The sequence below is a fragment of the Centroberyx affinis genome, unplaced genomic scaffold (genome assembly GCF_046629955.1).
Source record: "Centroberyx affinis isolate AG114_WGS23_722 - 3 ecotype Tasmania unplaced genomic scaffold, CSIRO-AGI_Caff_v1 ptg000818l_1, whole genome shotgun sequence".
NCBI lineage: Eukaryota > Metazoa > Chordata > Actinopteri > Beryciformes > Berycidae > Centroberyx > Centroberyx affinis.
In genome coordinates this window covers 12505-37122 of record NW_027279420.1, presented here as the reverse complement: position 1 = coordinate 37122, position 24618 = coordinate 12505, and the positions used below count along the sequence as shown (strand labels likewise).

The window sequence follows — 24618 nt, the reverse complement described above, 5'->3', positions numbered from 1 at the left end:
ACGGAGCCAGCGAGGTGATTCATGATGCGAGCCTTTCCTTGTTACACTGAACGGACAAAAAATGTGCTCTGTGTTGAGGATAAACACGGCCCCGGCTCTGTTGTGCTGAATTTTCTATTATTACGCTATAATACACTTGTGCAGGATTTGAACTCGGAGATGATAGATAGCACAGACTCTGGCTCATAGTAGTAGCTGCTGGTGAGTTGAAGGGAGCAGGAGGATCTGGACTGGGCCGGCTCTGTGCCTGTGACTCACAATAACAAACCATCTCTGCTTACCGTCCGGGTCGTTTGCTCAACGCTTACGTCTGCCGAGACATGCTGTGCTTATTAACTACAAATACACAAATAACACCGGCACTATTACACTTACATTCTGTCCTTTTGGCTGACACTCTTCTCCAGAGCGACTTGTAAAAAAAACACAGTAGGAGAAGCGAAAATGTGTGAATCATCGTCAAATAGGCCTTCTTCACTTGTTGTTTCTTTAAAATGGGGTTTGGATGGTTCTGTTTCATACGACGCATTACACTGGTGAATATTACATGAACCTGAAATCGGGCAAGTCGACTGCGGAATATGTTTCAAAGTGGAAAAGGAGGTCACATTTTGGCATTAGTGGAGAAGGGGCGAAAGTGTGTGTGTGTGTGTTCCCCTGGTTTGATGCTCCATTTAATCACGGCAGGGATGATGCCGAGGGGAAGGGGGGCGGGGGGCGGGGGGGGGGGGGGGGGGCATGAAGGTAGTCCCCCCCTGCCCCCCCACCCGCCCCCCATCTGACCTGATTACACTCTCCTACTTGATCAAAGGTGACATCACATCGTAGAGCATGAATGTGTGTGTGCGCTATTCCAAAAACAGACATGTAATGTTAAGGCTGACTGTCTTGTTTCTGTCTTTTCTGTCTTTTGTTCCTTGCTTTATTGTCCTATACCTTATTTTGTTTGTTTTTATATAGTTTTACATTGGTTTTATTACAGTTTTTTTATACTTGCTATGTATTTGTACACTGTTTTATTAGGGATGGGACAATATATCGAAATGCACAATGCAAAATACATATCGTGGGACAGAAAAATGAGTCGCAATATTAGCTCCATGTTACTATGCTTTAGTAATCACAATGAGACGGCTTGCCCATCACAATTTCACAAGCTCTCCATCCAAATTATATTGTTTGCACTTTGTAATGACATTTTTAAATTGTTGTTTACATTCCAGCAAGCCAGCAGCCATTCCTAGAAAGATCTGTGGCTCAGAAATAAACATCATTCAGACTTTGCTGTCACTGAACTGTATAGTGGTCGTATCGAATCGTGAACCCCGTATCGCGTATCGAATCGTATCGTGAGATTAGCATATCGTCACATCCCTAGTTTTTAATTATACTCATACTATTTCATGTAAACTGTCTTTGAGCATCTTGAAAAACGACTTACAAATAAAAACGTATTATTATATTACAGGAGCATGAGTGAGGCTGGGGAAACCTCTGTAATCCTGAGACCATTTAAATCCTGATCTGACTGCAAGTGGCTGGAGGAGGTCTCTCTCTCTCTCTCTCTTTCTTTCTCTCTCGCTCCCTCTCTCTCTCCCTCTCTCTCTCTCTCTCTCTCTCTCTGGCAGCATGCTCTGGAGCTGGTGAGTTATGTAATAGTGAACACAGTAAGCTGTAGGCCCATTTTCCCTGCACTATCCAAAGCCATCCACCCCCTCTCATTTGGCTTCACCGGCTCGAAAAGAACAGCAGATTCACACAAACCCACATGAAGATGAGAGTTCACCTTGACACGCCAGTCCAGTGAAACGCAGGTTTTTTCTTGTTTTTTTTGCTTCGTGTAATAAACCAGAATCATCTTACAGCATCACAGACACCTTTTATGGAATTATTAGCCTAAAGCCCGCAGCTCAACAGGTGTATTTATTTTCCTGGGAAGGGATTAGATGTACAAGATTATAAATCAGTTAGGCCTCTAAGGGGTTCATCATATGGAAATACCCTGAAACATCACCAGTTAACTTTGGGTGTAGATGATCCTTGCTGATAAATACCAGCTTTACCCCTATAACAAATAAATAAACCTGCTATATTCTCGTTTGTGCAATCTTTAAATTATAATCTAATCTAATGTGTTGTTCAGTTATAGTATATCCTCAGTTATAACCGCAGCCCTCCATCCAAACGCATGCATCTTGCAGCAGGCTGATGTTGTGGCCTTACCTCTTCCAGCACATTGACTGTGTTTCTGCAGCTCTGCAGGCGGGTGGTGAAGCTGGAGGTTGTCGGGGAATTGTAATCCTCTGTTGTCTCCGAGAGAAACTCGGACACCGATATTTGATCCGGCATCCTTCAGCGCGGAAATGCCCAGGGAAGAGGTTGGCAATAAACGCTTAGAAAGCCAAAACCATGAAAATAAAGCAAGGGGCGGGCGATGGTGTGACTGGCGCGCCGATGGAAAAGCCCGAATTTTCCTTACAAACTATATGAAAGTATCGAAATGACAAAGACGTGTCTCTTCTCCGGTGACTTCTCAAATGACTTCACTGTCCCCAAGGGACACGGGGAGAGGGAATGCGCTGGATTTCTGCAGCCTCTCTCCTCTCGGCGTGTGTATTCCTGGAGAAAAATGCCTGAAAGCGACGTATTTATAGATAATGTCACTCTGCGTCTAACTAAACCTCCGGGAAAAAAACAGCGTAAAGAATAGCGGATGCCCTCATTATGCTCTACAGATGTTCAATAAGCCGCTTGTCGTCAAAACAGTCTACAATTACCAGCCTCTCTCTATTATTTTTCATAGTCCATAGTCTGGAGATGGTCGTGAACTGCTGCGGGGCTTCGTCCTCTCTTCTTTTATCTCACTTTATCTTTTTTAATGCATAACGCTGCCGCTGACATTCACTACCACTCTCTCCTGCTCGGCCGCGCTCAAGCCTCTCACAACCAGCGTCAAGTCAATTGGGAGAAGTAGTACGACTTCCGGTCAAGATTTTCAAAATAAAACCTGAATCGACGCGCAAAATATTACAACATTTTTGGAATAATGCAAAATACCGAAGTGAAAGTAAATATTATATTCAGCAATATTCTATTGTAATATATATATATATATATAGTTAATAATATAATTGTTGTTGATATTTTCTGAAATGTCCTTGTCACATCATATATTCACAGCCATTTTGGCTTGCAATATGTACCAAGAAGTGTGTTCACACTATTCTGCTTTATTCAAATGCTACTGCCTTTTTTATCCCAGTGCAAATGCAAAGTGGCTGCAAGGCTGCGGAGTCCTTTCTAGTTCAAAAGGGTAATAAAAAGAATTGTTTTGCGTTCCCTCGCAAACGTTTTGAGTGTCCTTGCAGTTGTTTTGTGTTCCTTTGCAATAAGTTTGGGTGACCTTGCAAAAATGCTTTGGGTGCCTTTGCAAAACCTTTGAGCTCCAATTGTTTTGCATTCCTTCATAAAACCTTCATTCACATGTAGGCCATTTTTCCTGCATTTTGCACACATCCACCTCTATCCATGGAGGTGACCAAGTATTTAACACCAAGTTTAAAGCAAAATTATATCAATTGCTCCATGACTAATAGCTGTATATCCACTGTAGGGTGTAGGCTGGTTCAAGAAAACAGTTATGTAGGTGAATCTTTACAAAGAACCCAAAACTACTGTGAGGGAATGCAAAATAATTTAATATTTACTTGTTTCCCATTGAACTATTAGGGGCTCCATAAGTGGCTCCATACAAGGCAGACAAAAAGCAGCCATTTTGGAAAAGGTTTTCATTAGAGTCAGGCACATTCGAACACAAGATGTTGTGGTTGCATGGTATACATCCAACTGAACCACCAAGACTGCCCAATGTTGAGAAAAGTTCCTCTTTTCAGAGGAACACACTGTATATGGATATATGGACCACATGTTTTGTAAGCTAACCAATCACAACAAAGAGTAGAGGCAGGATGATGTGAACTCGCCCTTAACATCCCCCCACCCCCCTCCAAGTGACACATTTTATTTTCTTATTTTGAAGCCAAAAGCGCCTCACTTCCGGTATAATCGCTGCTATCTGCGGTAGCTTGACGTAGCTCTCTCTCCCACCCACCTCGCCTGGCTGACGGGGACGGGGAAGAGCTCTGCGCATGCGTGATCTCGAATATGTGACTGCAGAGACAATCCGCAGCGAGATCGTCTCCAGGCCTGTAACGGAAAACACTGGGAAATAACTAGCGTGGGCCGAGGCTGTGCGCACATTTTGCTGAAAATGTTTGATTAAAAACTAGCAGCGGCTCAAGACCTTTTACTTTAAGCGAAATTAGCAGCAAATGTACATGAATATCACCGGAGATTAGCTTAGCAGCCCTCCAACAGGACGACTAAACACTGCCAGCTGGGCCTAGCTTAAAAACAGAATGTAAAGAGCGTGTTAATGTGAATGTGAATGTGAATTATCTTTATAGTTATTAAGTTTATAACATGAAACTGTGATTTGAACACTACTCAGGCTTGTGGAAGGAACAACGCACACAAAAGACACAAATTTCGTAACGAAAAAGGACCAAACCTATAATAACTTGTAGAAGGATGCTGTACAAACATCACAACACAACTATAACTCACTATAGGAAAATTATAGGAGTATTATTGTCATACCATAGGAGACAGAAATATCCTAAAGTGGTAACTATAAACTCACCGCTGAGTGGCACAGACACATCATTCATTCCCTTCAGGAATATTATAGTGATTTTTGTTATTGTTACTCAAGTGAGCAGTTACAGACCTTTAGGTTTTATTACATTTGGTCTGGAAAGTTAGGAACAGCTCTCCAAACTGATCGTCCTGCACTGCCTTCATTTGCATAGGCTGATAGGGAGGCATGGTCTGATAAAACACAACTGTTGGTTTTAGTCACGATGGACTACTGTGTCCCTACACTGTCAGAGAGATGAGTTTGTCCTCCTAATGAACCGACATTTCCATGCACAGTCACTTGGAGGAAGATGGTGACCATGACAGTAGCTATGACTATCTGGAAAGTGTTACTAACAGGGCTGGGCCATTCATGAGTTGAGTTGAGTTGAGTTGAGTTCATCCAGTTCAGTTCCTGGAGTTGGAATGTGAATGTCACCCAGCTGTAAGGATGCAGAATGTGAATTGAACTGGAATGAAAGGAAACAGAATTGAACTCCATTAAATTCCTTGAATTCCACTTCCAAGAGAATTTGTCTTGACTTGCTAAACATTATAAATCAAACACTATGAATCAAATAGAAGACAATTAAACAAATCAAACACATTCAATCATAATGTATGTAGTACAATTACATGTCATGCATCAAATACCACCTGAACAGTTCCTTTAATATTTCATGATATTCAGTATTGATAATATATAACTCTATGTGTAATCTCAGATATGAGGTAGGAAAAAAACAAGGATTTCATTGAATTGAATTAAATTTATTGAAATTCCAATTCAATTCCAATTCTGTTTTGTAGGTTTTTTCAAATTCCAAATCCAATTCCTCAGTCGACTTGGAATTGATGAGTTCATTCATGAATTGACCCCAAACCCTGTGTTACTATAACAAGCATTTTATGAGTTTGACAAAGTCTTTCCTTGTCACCAGAGCAGCTTCACATCACTGAAATTACAGGTTGAAGCCTTGGTTCTCTGGTTTCAGGCTTTGGGAGAGCTGAACATGTAAAATTAACTTAAGTGGCCTCTTAAACAGATTCCAGTTTGCAATCCAAAGTCTAATTAAACTTGCCACGAGCGGCATCCGCTGTACTCCTATAGTCTTTTTTTCCAACTTTGTACACAGCTGCTATAACTACATCACAACATCTACAAAACCCTGCTCCTCGGTCCAGGAAGGTTCATGACCTCCTCCAAACCAGCCGGACAAAACCGGTCATCTGGGACAATTATGACCATGTTACATGATTTAGCTTCAGGGGATGTTCGACTGAAATTCAGACCTCTTGGACAAGTGATGATCCATATTAGTTAGAGCCACTTATCCCCAAACTGCAGCCCTCAACCCCTCACTACCCCCTTTAACAATGCAAGCATACAACTGATAGCATTTTCTTTTGTTTTTCTTTCATTTTAGGTATTTTATGATGGAAAAAAATGCAAAAATACATGCAAACACCAGGATAGAGGCTATATTGCTTGAGGATATAACGTTGGTAATAAGCAAGAAAGACAGAATGACATATCATCACATTATAATAATTTGGCTTTACTGGCTTTAGAGTTTCCACATATGAGATTAAGAAGGATTTAAGTACAGTAAGTTCCTGAAATGGATGTAAAATTCAGCTAAAATGAACAGAAGTTTGATAATATGTATTTTTTTTGATACACCTAAACAAACACATCAAGGGGCTTTTCTCAGTCTATATTCTCTGTGCCCAAACCAAAGCATATAGCGCCACCTTGCGGCCAATGGCGGTCTGGTATGATTTTTCTCCTTTATATCAAAGGTCTAACTCGTTTCCCAGGGATCCTTGAGGGGTTACAGGAAGTCCACAACAAATGAGTAATTTAATTTCACTATTAATGGTTTTATTTAACTATTAACCAAACCATATCCAAAACCATGAATTCTCTCATAATAATCTTGTCATTATTATATTTGACATGAAAACATTTGGGAACTTGCGTGCAATATAATCACTGTGTGACTGAATTAGTTAGACAGTTTTTTTGCATGTATGATCTCGTTTCCTGACATATTTATTGATATACAATGATCAATACAGCAGAGTGAACCTGTTAGGGCCAACCGGAAGATGATTCGTCGCCAGCGGGTGTGTGAAACTTTAAGGCTATATGGTTATGAATATATATTGTGAAAAGACATTCTGGAAAAAAAACAACAACAGTTGGTACTTTACTATCGTTTCCCGCTCAAATATATTCTTTATATTCACGGTGGACTTTGTTCTGCTCGAAAAATAGCATCGCATATTCACTACTAAGGATTTTATTTTGAAGATCTTAACAGGAATTCCCATCCTTTGTTGTGGCGGGCTTGACGCTGGTGGTGCCAGTTTCCGGCATCTTTAGCACAGATTGGAAAGGTGGATTTAAGACAGTTGACATTTGCTGCTTTGGGGGAGTTTGTTAGTTTTAAGAAGTGGCATATAGTTTAAAAAGTAGATTTTGTCACAAAATAATTAGTTACGCGTGTCTTTCCTTGCAAAACAGCCTGTTGTCCTCAAACTTGTGGCGTGGAAGAGCAACAACCACAGTTGTGACTGAATGGCAGAGGGCTCATCAGGTAACTTGCTATCTAACCATGTTATCTTAGCTAGGCCAGGGGCAACTGAGGCAAAACAAGTTCCTACCATCAAAATTACCTCCGCGTGTCATGGCTTATAACGCTAGATTGCCTCTTATAGCTTGCTTGCCAACATTACATGTGATTGTGTCTGTTTATGTGGTAGTTGTTAGCTAGCTAATGTTAGCTAACGACATCAACTTTTAGCTAACATTAGCAAGCTTACTTGTCAGCTGAATTTTATAGCGTTATGTCTCAGATTTTGTTTGCTAATGGTCGCTAGCTTAGCGAATCAGTGTGATCAGGGTGTTACGTGATGTGACAACATGTGACAGTGAACTTTGACAGCCAGCACTACATTTAGCTACAGTAACGTTAGTCGCTAACAAGCATGTGGCTTTACAGCTGGTAGTAAGTTCAGTGTGACTCGTGATGACGCCATTACCGTTAGCTAGCTAGTTCGATTATTTTTTAACGTATGAATCATATAAATAACCATTTAACTCGGTGGTTTATAGTTTAGCTATTTGGCAAACTTTAACTACTTTAAAACTCGATCGATTACCAAGCAAACCATGATAACAAGCCATTGTTTTAATTTCAGAGACTCGGTTATTTAGTTATCATTCTCACTCTCTCATATCTGGTGTGGTTGTATTTGGTCGTGATTTTTGCACAGCTTCAGGTGTCTTAACACTGTCACTGTGTACCCACTTGTCCTTCAGACCCACCTGAGCTCAATCCAGATGGGACATCACATCAGAAGCGTAATCAACACAGATCCAGGAGGGGTCGGTCCAAACAGAAAGATGACAGAAACTTGAGTAGTAACACTTATGATCCTTCTCAGCAATATGGACATTTTCATCAGGGGTTTAAGCCCCCCTTTGTCCATGACAATTCAACTTATGCAATGCATTACCATCCTCCCTACCGGCAAGAGGATGGTGGAAGAGGACGAGGTAGAGGTGGAGGCAGAGGAGGAGGAAGACGAGGGCCAAATGGAGGAGGGAGTAGGGGTTTAAATGGAAGTTTTGGTGGCTCAGACCCGTGGTGGCAAAGACCTGGAGGTGATCATGGCCCACGCAGTGGCAACAATAGAGGTTTCTACCAGTCAGGAACATCTACTATGGAGGGGTCTGACATTGATGGACCTAGCTGGCGAAGGGAGGAAATGAACAGGGATTTGGGACATACCAGTGAAGACCAGGACACTCAACCTAAAAAACCCAGGAAGTTCAGCCAGGAGTCGAGGAGAGGAGAACAAGATGACAAGGACGTAAAAGGGACTCAGGCTACAGCAGAAGGCAGAAGGTCTGCTGACACCAAAGCAGAAAACTTTCATTCAGAAATCAGGGAAAGAAGTCAGAAGAGCAGGAGAGGTCCAGACGCAAACTCCCACCATGACGACCCTCAAAAGAAATACACTGAGGCAAAGCGACGCCAGGGACCGATCAAGCCACCCAAGCCACAATCTCAAGAAGAAACAGGCTCAGAGAGGGGAGCCAGGGGCCAAGATGGCCCTGGCCACGGCAGATCATCTCAGGATCCTGCCAGGGACGAAGCCTCCTGGAAGGCTGGAAGAGGCCAGGCACGACGGACACCACTACAGGACAGAGGGCAGAGGAGAACGCACCACCAAGACCACAAGCCTGGACAGAGGAACTGGGACAGGGTGCCAAAGAGCAAGGAGACACAGACAGGTAAGACTGTTACCTGTCTGTTTTCATGGCCAGAAACTAGGCTTTTGTCTAGAGGCTCCAGTTTCTGATAATTTCCAAAATTCACTAACTACTTTCACTATTTTACCAGCCAGCTATGTTTTTGGAATAGGAAAGGACTTTGTGACAAACCTACCATTACAAGAGAAATTTACCAACATTTGACTGGTGTTAATGTCCATCCCTGTCTGTATTTGCATAGCCTACCCATAATGCAAAATGAGATTTGTTCATATGCTGGTAAAATTGGGTTAAAAAAATTTTCTTCAGCATTGATGCTAGCCACTGCGGTCTCCTGAACCTCTGACCTCTTCCCTCTGCAGGCTGTCTGATCGAACAGTTGTCTGAGGAGAAGTATGAGTGCATGGTGTGTTGTGACATTATCCGGCTCATGGCTCCGGTGTGGAGCTGCCAGAGTTGCTTCCACGTCTTCCATCTGAACTGCATCAAGAAGTGGGCCAGATCCCCGGCCTCGCAGGCAGACGGTACGAGCCTCAAAACAAACAGACAATACCCAACACATTTACTGTACAAAAGAGGGTGGCTGTGGCCCCGTAAACAAAAAAACAATACAGCTAGCATGCATTGAATTTCCTGCTGCATCAACAGAGCATTGTATTGTGTTGCAGTTTGTAAATACTGAGGCCAGCTGGAATGTCTGCTGTTCATTTTATGTGAAGCTTATGTGGAGATTCATAATTGTTCTGAAATAAAACTATTCTTCAGATTCAACTGAAGGTTGGCGCTGTCCAGCCTGCCAGAATGTTGCACTCAAACACCCGACCTCCTATACCTGCTTCTGTGGTGAGTGACTATCCATTTTATTCATGTGTAAGACATCTTTAACCAGTATTCAGTTCTTTGTCAGAATAGATTAAATCAAAATGGAATTTTTTTTTTATTTTACATAAAAGAAGGAAAGGACCAAGGCAACTCTTCTTTAGTTGAAAAAGTTAAAAAGCTTTTATTCCATGGCTAATTCATACTGAATTGCAACTGAAGGCAACTTTGGCAATATGCCTCCCTGATGAAGGCATATTGCCTAAGTTGCCGGAGTTTTTAACAAACAACTACATTTAGAAGAAGAGTTGCCATTCTTTTTGGTATAATTTTGCTATTACCTTACTGAAGAGCACCTTCTTTTTTAATACAAATTCCCACTGAAGAGCTTTTCACTTTTTGCAATCATGTATTATTTATTCCAGTGACCCTCCTCCCTGCCCGCTTTTTAAGATTTCACCCCTGTCAAGCCCGTCATTGAAAGTGAGTGAAACAAGGAGTTATCGATCTCTGACATTGTATTCCGTATTTGATTGACAGGGAAAGTCACAAACCCGGAGTGGCAGCGCAGTGAGATCCCCCACAGCTGTGGAGACATGTGTGGGAAGAAGAGGAGCGGCGCGGACTGCAACCACCCATGTAACATGTGAGTCTAAAAGTCACAAGGAAGTTCGATGGTCTCTTGCTTCCATTATTTGACGTATTTTCAGTCAGGGGGGCGGGACATCTTGAGCTGTCACAAACTCTGGATTCTTCAAAGTGAATGAATTCCAGCCACTGGGATGCAACCATTGTGTCTTGGGTTTAAATGTAATCAACCCAATAAAAATGGTTCCAAAGGAGAAGAGTGTTTTCTTGAACGCATCCCGTCTGTGTCTCCCTTCAGCCTGTGTCACCCTGGACCGTGTCCTCAGTGCCCTGCCTTTATAACGAAAGCCTGCATCTGTGGGAGGACCAGGTACTCTGAATTAATTTCTGAATCTCTAAATATCTGTGTAATTTATGTATATTTCTTTGGTCACTATACAGCTGCAACCATAGGGTTCGGTTTCTCAGATATCTCTGTATTACATGACACCTTAACACTGATGGATCCTCCTGTTTGCAGTCAGCCAATGCGCTGTGGCCAGGCTGCAGTCCTTCAGTGTGACAAGGTGTGCGGTGCTGCGCTCAACTGTGACGAACACACCTGTGCCCAGGTGTGCCACAGCGGGGCGTGTCAGCCCTGCCAGCTACAGGTTAAGCAGGGTGAGTCTCACTTTGCTCTGACCGTGCCATATAATATTCTGATTGATGAAACGGTCACACTTTATTTGGATAGTCCAGTGTTGATTCATAACTTACTATCAAGGGATCGTGCCATGTAAACGTGACATCTTGGGTTTGAATCTGGCCCAGGACCTTTGTCACTTGTCATCCCTCTCTCTCCCAACCTTTCCTGTCTATCTCTACTTTGAACTGTTTTTAAAAATAATTTAAAAACAAGTCTGGGTCAGGTTAGGGTTGGGTTTGGTTTAAAAATGGGGTCAGGGTTAGAGAGTTACGTAGTCTGCGGAAATGCACCAAATAGGCAAGTGACACTTTGTTTGTACATCTATCTTTTGTCAGTTGTTTTGTTAGTTGAATATCAACATTGGACTATCCAAATAAAGTGTTACCGATGAAATTGTCCTGCAGTGGTCTTTTGGCCTTGGCTTTTGTCAGTTATAGTAACAAAAAGCATAACAAAATTCTAACATTCATCATACTATAAAGCAAGGAATCTCTGTCTGTATGTGTGTCCTTCGCATATCTCGAGAACCATTCGTCCGATCTGCTTCACACTTGGCGGGTGTATTGCTGGGGACCCAAGGACGTGCAGTGTCGGATTGGACACGCGGCACGTTCAATATTAATAAACTTTGAATAAACAAGCGAACAGCGCTCTGTGCAGCAGCGGGGCTCAAAGCAAACGGGCACTGCACTAGTTAATTTAAATGTATTTTATTTTCTGTTTTTGTTTATGTAGCTTGTTACTGTGGCGTTACCTCCCGTGAAGTTCTGTGCGGCACAGATAAAGAAGGGTTTGACGGTTCCGGACATTTCTCCTGTCAGAAACCATGTGGGAAGTAAGTCTGATCTTGCGGCTCCGCAGAACAGCCGATTGTTATTGTCAGTGGATAATGATGCCTTTCATCCAACAACAATAAAGCCCTTATTTCAGTTAGACAGTTCCCATCATAGACTGAGACTGTGTGTTTTGTTGACTGTTCTGCGTTCAGGATGCTGGAGTGTGAAGCCCACCGGTGCCAGCAGGTGTGCCACCGCGGGCCGTGCCAGCCGTGCCCGCTCTCCCCCAGCCTGGTGAAGGCCTGTCCCTGTGGGCAGACCCCGCTGGCCAAGCTCCTGGAGCTGGGCTACGCAGAGCGACAAAGCTGCTCGGACCCCATCCCCTCCTGTGGGAAGACGTGCAGCAAGCCCCTGGCCTGCGGCTCCAGCGGTGAGGAAGACCAGCAGTGTGTCTTAATTAGTAAAAGTGCATGAATAATTTTGTGTTCAATTAAAAAGACATAGACATACTTAGTCTCTGACACGAGAGCCTGGGCAACCTACTAACACTTAAATAATTTCTGCTCAGTGCTTCAGTATTTGTTTAAATAAAAGATATGAAAATGAAAGTTAGGCTTCAAAAATATATGCAACATAAAAATTTCAAGGAGAAAGTTTGTGCTCAAACAAGTAAAGTAGTGCTCTCTTAAAATATATATATATTTTTTTTAAAAAGGCCATGGAAACAGTTGGGTGCGGCAGCAACACTATCTCTATTCAAATCTGTAATTAAAAACATTGAATTTCAGTCATGAAGAAACCCAAGGCTGTAGAACTCTAATGAAACAACAGTTTTGAATAGAGTGTCACACCTAATTGTTTCCACAAATTTAAATTCCCCCAGGAGATTTGATTGAAATTAGGCTGACAATAGTAACCTAAACCATTCAACATTTAAAATGATAGAGAAGGACATGGAGAATTTCAGGAGAAACCTTCAAATGTCATGTCAGCCCAGGCATTATCTAACCTAATTTAAAGCCTTCATGCTTTTCAATCATGTCTGGTAGAGCCTTATGTTTTTTTATATTTGCCCATAGCCCTTGGCATCATAAGGTTCTGTTTTTTCACTGACGCAGGTTTATTATTTCACTATTGTGTCTTTCGATGTGCTTGTGTTACACTATCAGGGAACTAGGCAACAAATGTGAATCAGTACAGTTCAGCAATATGGGGAAATTAATACTGTAATACCAGTGTTTGAAGATAAACTGATGGATTTAGTTTCACTGACTGCTGTTTGGCCTTACTACTGGATGGCAGGTTTTCATATGACTAGTTGTATGAGCATTTAAAAATTTAAATATATGTCTTAAAATGTTACAAAAGCTGATCCAGTTCTTAAGAAATCTCCCTTCCATAGTGTCTCATTGTCATTTCCTCAACCATCTAACCTCAGGCTATGTTGCTAATCCTGAAACAAAGAAACTTTGAAATGAACTGTTCTCAACTTCTGCTAATGGTTTCAAGTATTGTGTGCTCTATTGTAAAGGTAAACAGGATATACATTGTCTTGGGGATACTGCATTGTTCTTACAGTTTGTCAGGAGTTAACGAATGTTGACTTATGTTATTTCAGACATCATTCATATGTGTGAGAAGCTGTGCCATGAAGGCAGTTGCGGGCCCTGCTCCCTTACCTCCACTATCAGATGTAGATGTGGCTTCAAGACCAAGGTGGGGAGAAATGCCAGTAGAACATGTATTTCATGTATGAGTGCCTCAGTCAGTTGTGTGGTTTATTTATTACACCAAAGAACTGAAAGACACCTTCCTTATTTTTTCAGGAAGTCCCATGTGCAATAATCCATAATGAAGGTGAGATTTAACTACATTCAGTTGAGATTAAACAAATATGAAATGATATCCATGTCTCTCACCACCTACCTGGCTCCCTCCTCTGGTATTTCTGTCCCGACTCTTTTCGATTCTAGATCAGCTTGTCTTCACTTGTGAGAGGCGATGCAACAAGAAACGCTCCTGTGGCCGACACAAGTGTGGCGAGCTGTGCTGTGTGGTGAGTGTTGAGTGAGCCTGTGTCCGTGTTGCACATATATATATATATATATATATATATATATATAGTTAAATATATAGTTCACACTGTCAGGTACTGTTTAGTAAATTGACATCACACAAGTTGGAGTTAAAAGTGAATCTAAATGATGAAAGAGCTGAGACCATACTGTTGTCACAATACCAGAGTTTTGACATTGATACTAATACCAAGTTTAATATCTAAAAATCTGATACTATTATGATACAAAAAAACTCCAAAAGCACCATGGAAAGCACTATGAATTCAACACAAATATCAGTAACTTAAATAACTTTATAAATATTCAACTCTGCAACGAAAAGAAATAAAATAATATCAAGAACTTGAATATAGCTGTGCAGTGATGTCTTCTAAAAATCTATGAGATGCATTGATAAGTTATGTTGCCACATTGAACCTGGACAGCTTTGAAGCAATTTTTTGCACAGAGGTTTTGATTTCAGTTTGGAGTCTGTCTTTGTCGGCTCTGTAAGCGAAATAGATCCATATTTTGTTCCTTTGTTTTACCAGTCTGTTTAGGTGGACAGAGATTCAATTCAAGAGGGTTACTGGACTATTTGACGCTGTTGCCATGTTTTCAGCTGTTTTGTTTAATTTTGCACCAACTGCTGAAATCCACTGACAAGAGCCAGACTGCGGTCTGCCTATTCCAATCCTCCTTCTTCTTTTAACTATTCCAATCTGCATGCAGTCCAAACGTACACACCCTCTGCAGTCGACACTGAAATGAATTTCAGCTTCCAGAAAACATTTGCTGAAAGTAATCGAACATTAATAAAATGAAATATCTAATTCAATAATCTCTCACAATTGTATCAAACTAGTATTGAAATTTTGGTTATTGGGATAATGTTAGGCTATATGGAGCTGCTATCACACTGTATTTCACTATACACTATATCTGTGTCCGTTCAGAGCTTGGAGCACAAATGCCCCCTGATCTGTGGCTACAAGCTCAACTGTGGCCTCCACCGCTGCCAGGAGCCCTGTCACCGTGGAAACTGTGAACCCTGCTGGCAATCCAGTGAGTCCCGCAGTCGTCCGCCCCGGTCCGACTGTGCTGTGTTTCTGAGCCAAGTCTCAAAAGTACCACATAAGAAAAAGAAAAAGAAATTCTTTGACAATAAAGTATAAGAAAGAAAAAAAAAGTACCACATAGTTATTTGGTTCTTCAAAAAACTCATTTGAGGCTTTTACATCATCTTTGTTTAGTTCTTTTCCCCTTGTGGTATTGTGCTTGGCTTTAATCTCATGACTTTGCCCGCCACACTGCTCAAATCCTGTGTGTGTCACTGCCTTCTGTGTGTAGGTTTTGATGAGCTGACGTGTCACTGTGGGCTAAGTGTCTTGTACCCGCCCATCGCCTGTGGCACCAAGCCTCCGGAGTGCAAGAACCTGTGCACTAGAAGGCACGAGTGTGACCACCCAGGTAAAGCAACATGTTGACTGCTCACACTGCTATTCAACACTGTATTTGAAAATGTTCTCTTAACTGTCTGTCTGTTTTAAATATATTCAGTGTTTCACAACTGCCACAGCGAAGAGAAGTGTCCACCTTGCACGTACCTCACTCAGAAGTGGTGCATGGGAAAGCACGAGGTAACTTCATGAGGTCTAGTAAGATCAACTGAGCCTTCACAGCATTCATCATTCTACATTTTCTGTTTTGATCCTGTGAGTGAGACTGTCTCCTTCGACCCGCAGCAACGCAGCAACATCCCATGTCATCTGCAAGACATCTCATGCGGCCTCACTTGTAACAAGGTGCTGCCGTGTGAAATGCACCACTGCAGGCGCATCTGCCACCGGGCCGAGTGCCTGGCAGAAGGCGGCTGCCACCAGCCGTGCGCCCTGCCTCGTCCCGACTGCGGCCACCCATGTTCTGCTCCCTGCCATAAAGGCAGCAGCTGCCCACGCACCTCCTGCACTGCCAAGGTACAGCGCACTGCCGCAGAGAACAGCTGTACTGTGGCTGGAGCATTGATTTTGAAAAATGGGTTACAAAGTGTGAAGTCACTGAAAACGGTCTTTGTTACACAGAGGCATAAGGAGTTGGTGCACACTCTTAGCTAAAAATGCTTCAACAAACATGTCTTCGTCAGTGTAATGAGTTAACCCAGATGAAAACATGCTTGTCAGAATATAGATTTCTTTTTAAGTTATAATTAATTTAATGAATACATTTAAGGCTACAATTGTGTGGCGACTCTTTATGATTCAACTTCTATCCCTCCCTGCTACAGAGACTACAAGCAGTTGATGAAATCTGCTGTAAAAGTGTATAGCCACACCATATCTCAGTAATAAATGTGTAAAATATGTATGATTGATGAAACAATGCCTAAATGCCAGTGGCAATCGTCCAAGAACTCGGCGAGTAATGAGTAACTTCAAAAGAATTCCTCACTGCTACACTATCAAACTTTCAGAAAAGCCAAATATTAGGGTTCGCATTGCAGTTGCTGATTTTGATTCCTTTTTTTGGGGGGGGGGATCACTTGGATCTCACAAGTGCTTTGCTGCAAATTGGAAAAAGAGCCGTCATGCTGACAAGCCAGGCAGGGGTCTAATTTGTTTACTTCTCACAGGTGGCACTACAGTGTGATTGCGGTCGAAGAAAAGAAACAGTGGTGTGCACAGAGGCGGCCAATTCATATCAGAGGTCAGTTCAACTCTTTATGCGTGTGTGTGTGTGTGTGTTTTACTTATGTGAATTGAGAATATGACATAGTTAAAAATCCCTTCATTTCCGTACCATAGGTATGCAGCCATTGCCATGGCCAGCAAACTGTCTGACATGCAGCTCGGCGACTCTGTGGACATCGGCCAGCTCATCACTAAGAAGGAGCTGAAACAGACCAGGTAGAGAAATGGAGGAAATCGATGCTTAAGGCTTAGACTGCTAAAATCAAGATTATAAATGTTGTCTGAAAGGGATTTTGGTGCGTGCACAAAATTATTTAAGCAGTAAACCATGAGAGGCCAAGCTTTTCTGTGATTTTAGTACAGTTAAGACTGTTTTGAGGCCTGACGCAAAAAATGGAAATGCTCAAAACTTTTGTAAATCAATAATTACAATATGCTGATTAAATATTCTTCTGCCAAGCAATATATTTCTTGTATGCTATGAATGGTGACCTTCTGTTTGTGCATTAATATTTAAATTAATCATAAGGTTAACAGGTATTTTACGACTTTGAATGTGACTCAATCAGAACTGAGGACCAGAATTATCCGTTTTATAAGTAGTATTTTACAACCCCAACTTGTAAACTACTGAAGTTTAAATGGCATCCATGCTAAAAACTTGATGTAAACTCTTTTTTTGGCCAAATGGTCCGGTTTGTTTTCTCAGGCTCGAGTGTGACCAGGAGTGTGCTACACTGGAGAGGAACAGGCGCTTGGCAGAGGCTTTGCAGATTGACTCCACTGCAGATCCATTCAACATCCGCTCCACCTCCGTATACAGCGACAGCCTCAAAGAGGATGCCAGGTTTGTTTTTTTACACCTCTGTTGGCAACATTAAAAACTCCCCCTACGCCTTTCCATCCCTTTTTTTTTTCTTTTTCAGAAAAGACCTGAAATTTGTCACAGAAGTAGAAGAGGAGATCAAGAATCTTGTTGAGCTTGCTAATAAGGTAAGATGATAAAATGACTGATTCCCTTGTGACAGTATTCTGGTCCATGATGGTGGGGATGGAGGGGGTTTCATGTGGCATAATGCTCCCTCTGGTGGCCATGTTGAGCCCACAGCTCTTTGGCAACAAGGACTAGGAACAGCTTTATCTAAATTTGTCGTCTTAACAATATTGAATAGACATTATTCATTTCCATGCTGTTTTTGGCTGTGGACTGGTCATTTCATCACTGAAACATCTGATTGTGTGTTTAGATAATGTCAGCTTGTTAGTTAGCCAGTATGTAGCCACAGCATCTGCTCAGCTAACTATCACTGTCTTGTTAGCACATGTGATTTGCACACTAGGTAACGTTACATCACTAGTACCTAGTAGTGGCTAGTTAGCTAGCTAACAGAGAAAAACCAACTGTACAGATTAAATGAGCTGATTCTTCTCAAGATACAACTAGAGCTCTGAAGTAAGAGCTACAACTAAAGACAAGATACTTCACTATGTTACAGTCACCTAAATTTGAAAAACCTACCATACCAGACTAATTTATACCTATAATGTTACTGTATGAATCTACACCCACATCTTGTATCTTTGTCAGATTGTTTTCTGGCCCAGTTGTTTTATATTTAGCCATTTCTGAGCACGGTCAATTCTCCAGTGGACCTCCAAGATGGAACCAGCTGTGGTTGCTAGTAGATTTCTGACACGACTGCAAAGCCTCTATAATAACCGTTTCTATGCCAGACTAAATTAGTAGGTACTTCATGCAGCAGTTAGGAAAATAGCATTCATGTTCTTTTTTTCCAGTTTTGTTCGATGCATCAAGGCTATCAGGGAGTGAGACTATCAAGGTCTCTGTTAGTGCTGCTTGGGTTTCTTTGTCAGTTGTGTTCTTGGAATGGTAATGGTTGTTTGTCAGCAGCTGAAACACTTTTGGAACGATGAATAATAACAAGGTGGAAAGTTTCTCTGCTATTAAAGATCTGTATAAGATACTCTAGGCCTATGAAATGTCTCTTCACATTCTCTCACATCTTTAGTTCTCTGCGTACTGTGCTGCTCCATCTCACTTCACTTTGTCCCCTTTGCTTTTCTGGTATGGACTTGCACTTTCCCAATAACATAAGCCTTTTAAATTTCCTTTTCTGCTACATTTTGCCAATTGTTTTCCAAATTCCCCCTACATTACTGTGAAGAAAAGGCAGGTCAAAGATGTGCTGCCTTGCTTATTAAGTAGACCAATTAGTCTAAACCCAAACTGAGTATTTTGCATTGATTATTAAAAAAAAAAAATTCAACCCAAGTTATCCAGAATGTTATTATGACTGTAATTTGTTCACATTTGTGCCCAGTATATGTGTATCTGGTTTGGAGGAAGGAGAGGAGTGTGTTGCATTACAAGTAGGTCTAGATATCTCAGCTGTAGGCCATTTCACACTGCTAACAGATCAGAGAATCAATTTTAGATAGAGTAGAATAAAATTGAGAAGAATAAAAAATATGCCACTCCATAGGCTAGTAGCTGCACTAGCTAGATAAAGAAGCCAGTAGATGCCATTAGAATCACAAAGATGTATGCAATATTTACAGTAATTTTCCCCAGCATGCAGTTCTCACAAGAGGATGGGCAGAAGCGGGCCAGGGAAACCCCGAAATGTGTCTTTGTATGATTCCCTAATAGTCACACGAACCCCAATGTGCACAGGGAAAGCAGCCGAAGAGGAGCCACTGTTTCCCGCCCATGAACAGAGAGCACCGCAAGATCGTCCACGAGCTCGCCGAGACGTACGGCGTGGAAAGCGTGAGCTACGACAGCGAGCCCAAACGCAATGTGGTCATCACGGCCCACAAGTAACGCTTTTTCCTCTTCTGAACATGTTTCCTAATCCATACAGGCTGAATTAGATTTATCTGTATCGCAAACAAATGAAAGTATTGATTGCGGCTTTGGGGGACGCGCTGTGTTATCTTGCTCATGCCCAGGGGGAAGTCGGCCTGTCCGAACTCGACGCTGACATCACTGATAGAGAGAGAGACGACTACAAGAGCCCCTCCCCCCATCGCTCATATCAAACAGCACAGCAGCAAGTAAGTCATCGTCTCTTAACACACCAGTTTACATCAGCATCCTCTGAATAATGAGTCAGTGAAGCTGTTTTAGGTCCTTTTCTGGGTGGGATGCACTCATTGGGGATGGTTGGGAGGGTTTAGCAGGAATGAATGGTTGATGCACAGACCGTTCTGTAACTGGAAGGTCACAGGTTCGATCCCTGCAACAGCCATGTGTCCCATCCGTGTCCTTAAGCATCAAACTGAACCCCTACTTGCTCACCCATTGTAAGTTTCTCAGGACAAGAGCATCAGCTAAATGCATGAACTGATAATGTATCGTTTTTGTCATACGCAGCAAATTGTCTTTGCATTTTTATTCATTTACATTCCTCCTGAATTAGTTTCCAGATTTTGATTTCAGTGTTGGTTATGGATTGCTTTGTTCTTGATTCTCCTACCAGGGCTGTGAGTGGAAGTACCTGGTCGAAGATGGTTAAAGAAGAACCTGTGATAGATTATTTTGACGTCCAGGACTGACACGAGCCCCTCAGGATCGGTTTAAAAACATGAATTGTCTTCATCTGCTAGAAAATCTGAAACACTTGATTTCCTTGCTTTCCTTGGTTTCTGCAGACAAATAATAATGACAATATTCTTTTGGCTTTGTAATCAAATAAAATTGTCATGTTTGAAAAAATATTGCTAAAATGTTATTACCTCCTGTGAACAGAGACATAAAGTGAGCTTCAGAAGTATTTGGACCACAACACATTTTTAACAACACAAACTCTTATTACCCTTTATGGGAAAAGATGGTCAAAATGCAGACTGTCTGGTTTAATTTGAGGGTATCCCCAGCCATCTCATATAAGTAGTTTAAAAAAAAAACTGCACTACTTATGTATGTGGCACTCCCATTTCATGAATACAATGATATTTGGCAAGATTAAGATAATATCCAGTGAAGCAGTAATTTATACTAATTTATAACTTCAGAAAGTCTGTGCCTCTCATAGTTTTCCTCAGTGTTTCTGCGTTTGTGTCAGCATGAACTGCACATGGTTCAAATTAACTCTGGTATGGATATGCATATATCCAGTAGGGATAATATGTTGGTTAAATGAGTACAAGCCAAAAAGTGGAAGTAGTTGAAGTTAGCCTTGAATCATCATGGTCCTGCTATATTGGCAAGGGAGATTGGCATCGGCCATTTAAGCGGTTTCTCCAAATTCTAATGGAAATCTACAAAGGAATTGGTCATCGATGCCTCAAGCATTTATTTCCCGTTCATTTCTCCTTGCTGCTTTTCCTTGAACCCGAAGAAACTGGCATGGACAAATGACCTGTGAAGTCATCCATGTCTTATCTTGCAGCTCTAGCAGGAGTTTAGTGACTGAAGCAGGTTTGATAACTCAGGCCATTTACTTGAAATCATTTAACCAGCCATGTACATACTGCACCCATGTAATTTATAGCTAAGTGCAATCCGCAGCTAGTTTAGGCAAGTGTTGACAAGTTGAAAGGTAAACGTGATGGTATGGAAGTTCACGTTCTGGCAGGTATTAAGACAGAAGGCAACCAATGAGAGCATGACAGATTTCCAGTCAAGCTAAATATTGCTGTTGTGTTTTGACCTTTTAAGCCTTAAACTTTTAGCTTTTTAATTCTTGGAACAACAGAGAAAAAGCTAAATACAACTCTTAACTCCTAAGTTGTGTGTGTGTGTGTGTGGGAGGGGGAAACAAACACACTTTAGATTTGAATTCTCAGGAATGATCTCTAAGAAGCGCCTCTGGGTTCACTGTGGCCTCATTTTTAGTGCAAATTCTGGTGGTTCAAATACCCGGCCACACTGGACATATCTAGCATATCACACTGGGAATTGAATAAGTGTTAAGTGTTTGCCATGCATTAAGGTATAAGTGCATCAAGTCCTGCAAAGGTTCTTGATGGCCAAGGGTTAAAGACTGGCTCTGGAGTGTTGGTGTCTACAACCTTATTGTAGTAAATTAAAGAAAAAAAAAACAGTGAATTGTTCCTCATTGAGACAATACAGTTGTTGATGTGAATGTACTGTCAGCTTTAGCATCCTGAAAGTGTGAAGCACACTCACTCATCTGGAAAGAGAAGCCGCACTAAAAGGCTACACCAGTAGATTTGTCTCCAGCTTGACCTCATGGGAATCCCAGCTTTTTAAAATTGGTTTATGATGCCAAAAAATTTCAATAAATTTTCAGTTATGGGATTTCTTTTGTTCCTGCTACTGGCACTGAGAGCCAAGGCTTCACTAGTAAACCTCTGCTGATGGGAGTTTGCGGGTGGGGAGAAGTGGGTTGTTGATGCACCGTGGAAAGAACCGGACAATGAGCCAAATGCCCTCCTGCACTTCCTGAACTCTCTCCAAATCACACCTTAGTCCTGAGAGGCAAACCCTTAAAGGCCTTAAAGTCACAATGAAACGGCATTTTGAGAACATCTTGCTTCCTTAATATGGTGTATTTCCTGTTGAAAGAGGATATTTCGGGACGGGACAAAACACGGATGGATCAAAAGTGTAAACCAATGGGATATCAGTTGGGGAGAGAGTGGTGAAGGGTGTTGATTGTTCAAAAATGTGATGATTTTATTGGTTGAGTTTTTGTTCACACATCCTGGTACACGATGACATCACTAGTACAGATTTTCTCTTTTCCAGGAAGTAAAACTAATGAGATTTTGATGTAAAAATACAAGAAAACACATTTTTTGTCTTCTTTTTTTGGCATAAATTGAAAAAAAACATTTTTCTTTTAGTACTCTTTGTAAGTATTTAAGTAAGTACTCTTTTCTCTTGCCCTACTTCCATAGAGAGGTCAAAGGTCACGGTCAGCTACAGAGCAGCAGCCCTGCAGCTCAGATGGATTAAAGGTTTTGCTCAAGGGCACTTCAGCAGGGTGGATGCTTGCCAACAGTTCCCTGCTCAGCTCTAGTCCCGCAGAGTTTAGGACTCAAGCTGCTGACTCAGACTTGAGTCACGGCTCTGCTGACATGAGACAGACCTCAGGACTTTCCTGCACTGACACTTGACTCGGATTTAATTTTAATGTGCAATATGTGTCCAGAATGGTTTCCAGGTGCGCAGAAATGTATTCATTATTCAAGAAGACGTATTCATATCCAAGCTCCAGAGCCGAGCAAAAATAGCTTTCCAAGCTACTGCATGAAACCCTTCATGCAGTACAGTATAAATAAATTTCATCTTATTGTAACGCGGTTGTGGTGGAGGGATATAATTTTGCTTGCTGTGGAAGGAAGCATAATTAAATTCTCTCTGTTTTTTCACAATGCCTCCAGTTTATAAGAAAGGAACCTAACAAATAATCTCCATAGTATTCATATAGGCACTCAAAATACGCCAACAGTGAGCTTACAGGGGCTTTATTATACTTTATGGTATTTATTTTATCTCCTATAATCCTATAACATTACTAGAGGGACTTGTAGTTTTGCTGTGATCTTTGCACAGCATCCTTCTCAAATTTCTTATAGGATTGCTATAGTTCTTGTGGTTAGGGAGCTCGCGGTGCTTTTCCTCTGTCGTAGTGAACAGGTTTCAGATGGAGCATCACTGAGGCCACAACAGTCCTAAAAAAAATGGCATTATTCCCTTTGTTCCTGCGCACCTCGTATATCCCCAGTGTTAACCAGACACGGACTAACCTGTAGTCAAACATTTTCCCCTCCTTTGTGAAATATTCCAGCGGGCAGCAGCCTAGAAACAAGCTCGGGAGGATAATTTGCTGACACTCCCTGCCAGTGGTAATTTTTCATTATATCGACTCTCCAGCAGAGACCGCGCCTGCGCCTCTTCTCCCCTTCCGAACAAGGCTTCACCAATCCTGGCTCTGGCTCCATCCCCGGCTCGGCGTCCCACAGGCCAGCGCTAACAAGTCGCCTAGCTTGTCCAGTAATGGGGAAGTGATAGGGAGACGCCGCTGTTACTGAAAGCCGCGAGGAAGTTGGGGAGTGAGGAAGCGCCGCGCCGGACCGGACAGCTCCACAGAGACACATCCTACAGTTGCTGTTGTTGAGTAGCCTAAAAGCGCATAGTGATGGAGAGAAAGGTATGGATGGGTTATGCTACCTTGTGGTGTTGCACGTTGTTTTATTTTAACATCAGTTGAGGATGGCTCGCTGGCTCTCCGCTGCTCAGTAAACGCATCCGCATCCACCATTAAAACTATTCTTTATATATTTTCTTTATCCTGTAGGCGCGCTGCCAGCCGGATTAGTGCGCACCGGAGTTTTTTTTCCCCCTCCTCGTCTGGCTGTAATTTATTGTGTATCTAAAAAAAGATGCCAGGATTAATCATTGCCTCATGGTGTATTCATGCTTAATCCGCGGCGCACAGTCGCATGGTGCACACAGTGTATTTGGGAATATTGACATTAAGAGCAGGGGAGGGATGTGGTTGGGAATATTTAAGGGACTGTAGGCTACTGTAGCTTTCTGCCCGTCTGCATCATCACACTGTAGTTGCAGCACCTCACCCTCCACCTCCACCTCCACCCCTCCCCGTTTTCCAGCCGACGCAGACACCAGCGGCTTGTTAACCTTGACTGGTGTGGGAAACAGACACTTGAGGAGTAATACGGGGGGGATGCACGGCGAAGCCCTGCCGAGAGTAGACAGCATCCTCGCCCGCTTTACGCATGTCTTTAATTCATTTCCCGGCCCCCTCTCGTTTGATCCAGGATGCACACACACACACACACACAATGGTGCCTCGTATAGGAGTCTGGGCTATTAGTGCCGTTAAGTCTGCAAGTGTGTTTTGAATCTTGCAGGAAAAGTTTCAGTTTCACTGTGTTAATCTGCTGGCAGGCTGCGGGTTCACAGAGCAGCGGCAGAGGAATTTGGGGTGTATGGTTGTGGCCAATTTTACTGTTGCTGATCCAAAGGAAAATCTCATTTTTGTATTCCAGCTGTATAACAAAATCA

The 24618-nt window shown here is 42.1% G+C and overlaps 2 protein-coding genes across 5 annotated transcripts in view; one reads left to right on the top strand and one right to left on the bottom strand.

The window, feature by feature from the left end:
* The window catches only part of asap1b (ArfGAP with SH3 domain, ankyrin repeat and PH domain 1b), a 48680-nt gene extending 46331 nt beyond the window's left edge, over window positions 1–2349 (bottom strand). For all 4 annotated transcript variants that reach the window (XM_071520659.1, XM_071520656.1, XM_071520657.1 and 1 more), the window contains exon 1: window positions 2224–2349. In XM_071520659.1, the coding sequence (XP_071376760.1) occupies window positions 2224–2349 (126 nt within the window). The remainder of the gene's footprint in view (window positions 1–2223) is intronic.
* Window positions 2350–7093: 4744 nt separating this feature from the next.
* LOC139645069 (transcriptional repressor NF-X1-like) lies at window positions 7094–20354 on the top strand. Its single transcript, XM_071520664.1, has 23 exons — window positions 7094–7301; window positions 8027–9004; window positions 9346–9507; window positions 9749–9826; window positions 10343–10448; window positions 10689–10760; window positions 10911–11050; window positions 11811–11910; window positions 12064–12281; window positions 13470–13567; window positions 13678–13708; window positions 13825–13907; window positions 14865–14973; window positions 15259–15378; window positions 15469–15548; window positions 15654–15884; window positions 16538–16611; window positions 16710–16811; window positions 17305–17442; window positions 17522–17588; window positions 19291–19436; window positions 19569–19673; window positions 20099–20354. Exons 1-23 carry the CDS (start codon window positions 7283–7285, stop codon window positions 20172–20174), a joined length of 3333 nt encoding a protein of 1110 aa, XP_071376765.1. The 5' UTR covers window positions 7094–7282; the 3' UTR covers window positions 20175–20354.
* The last annotated feature ends 4264 nt before the right edge of the window (window positions 20355–24618 follow it).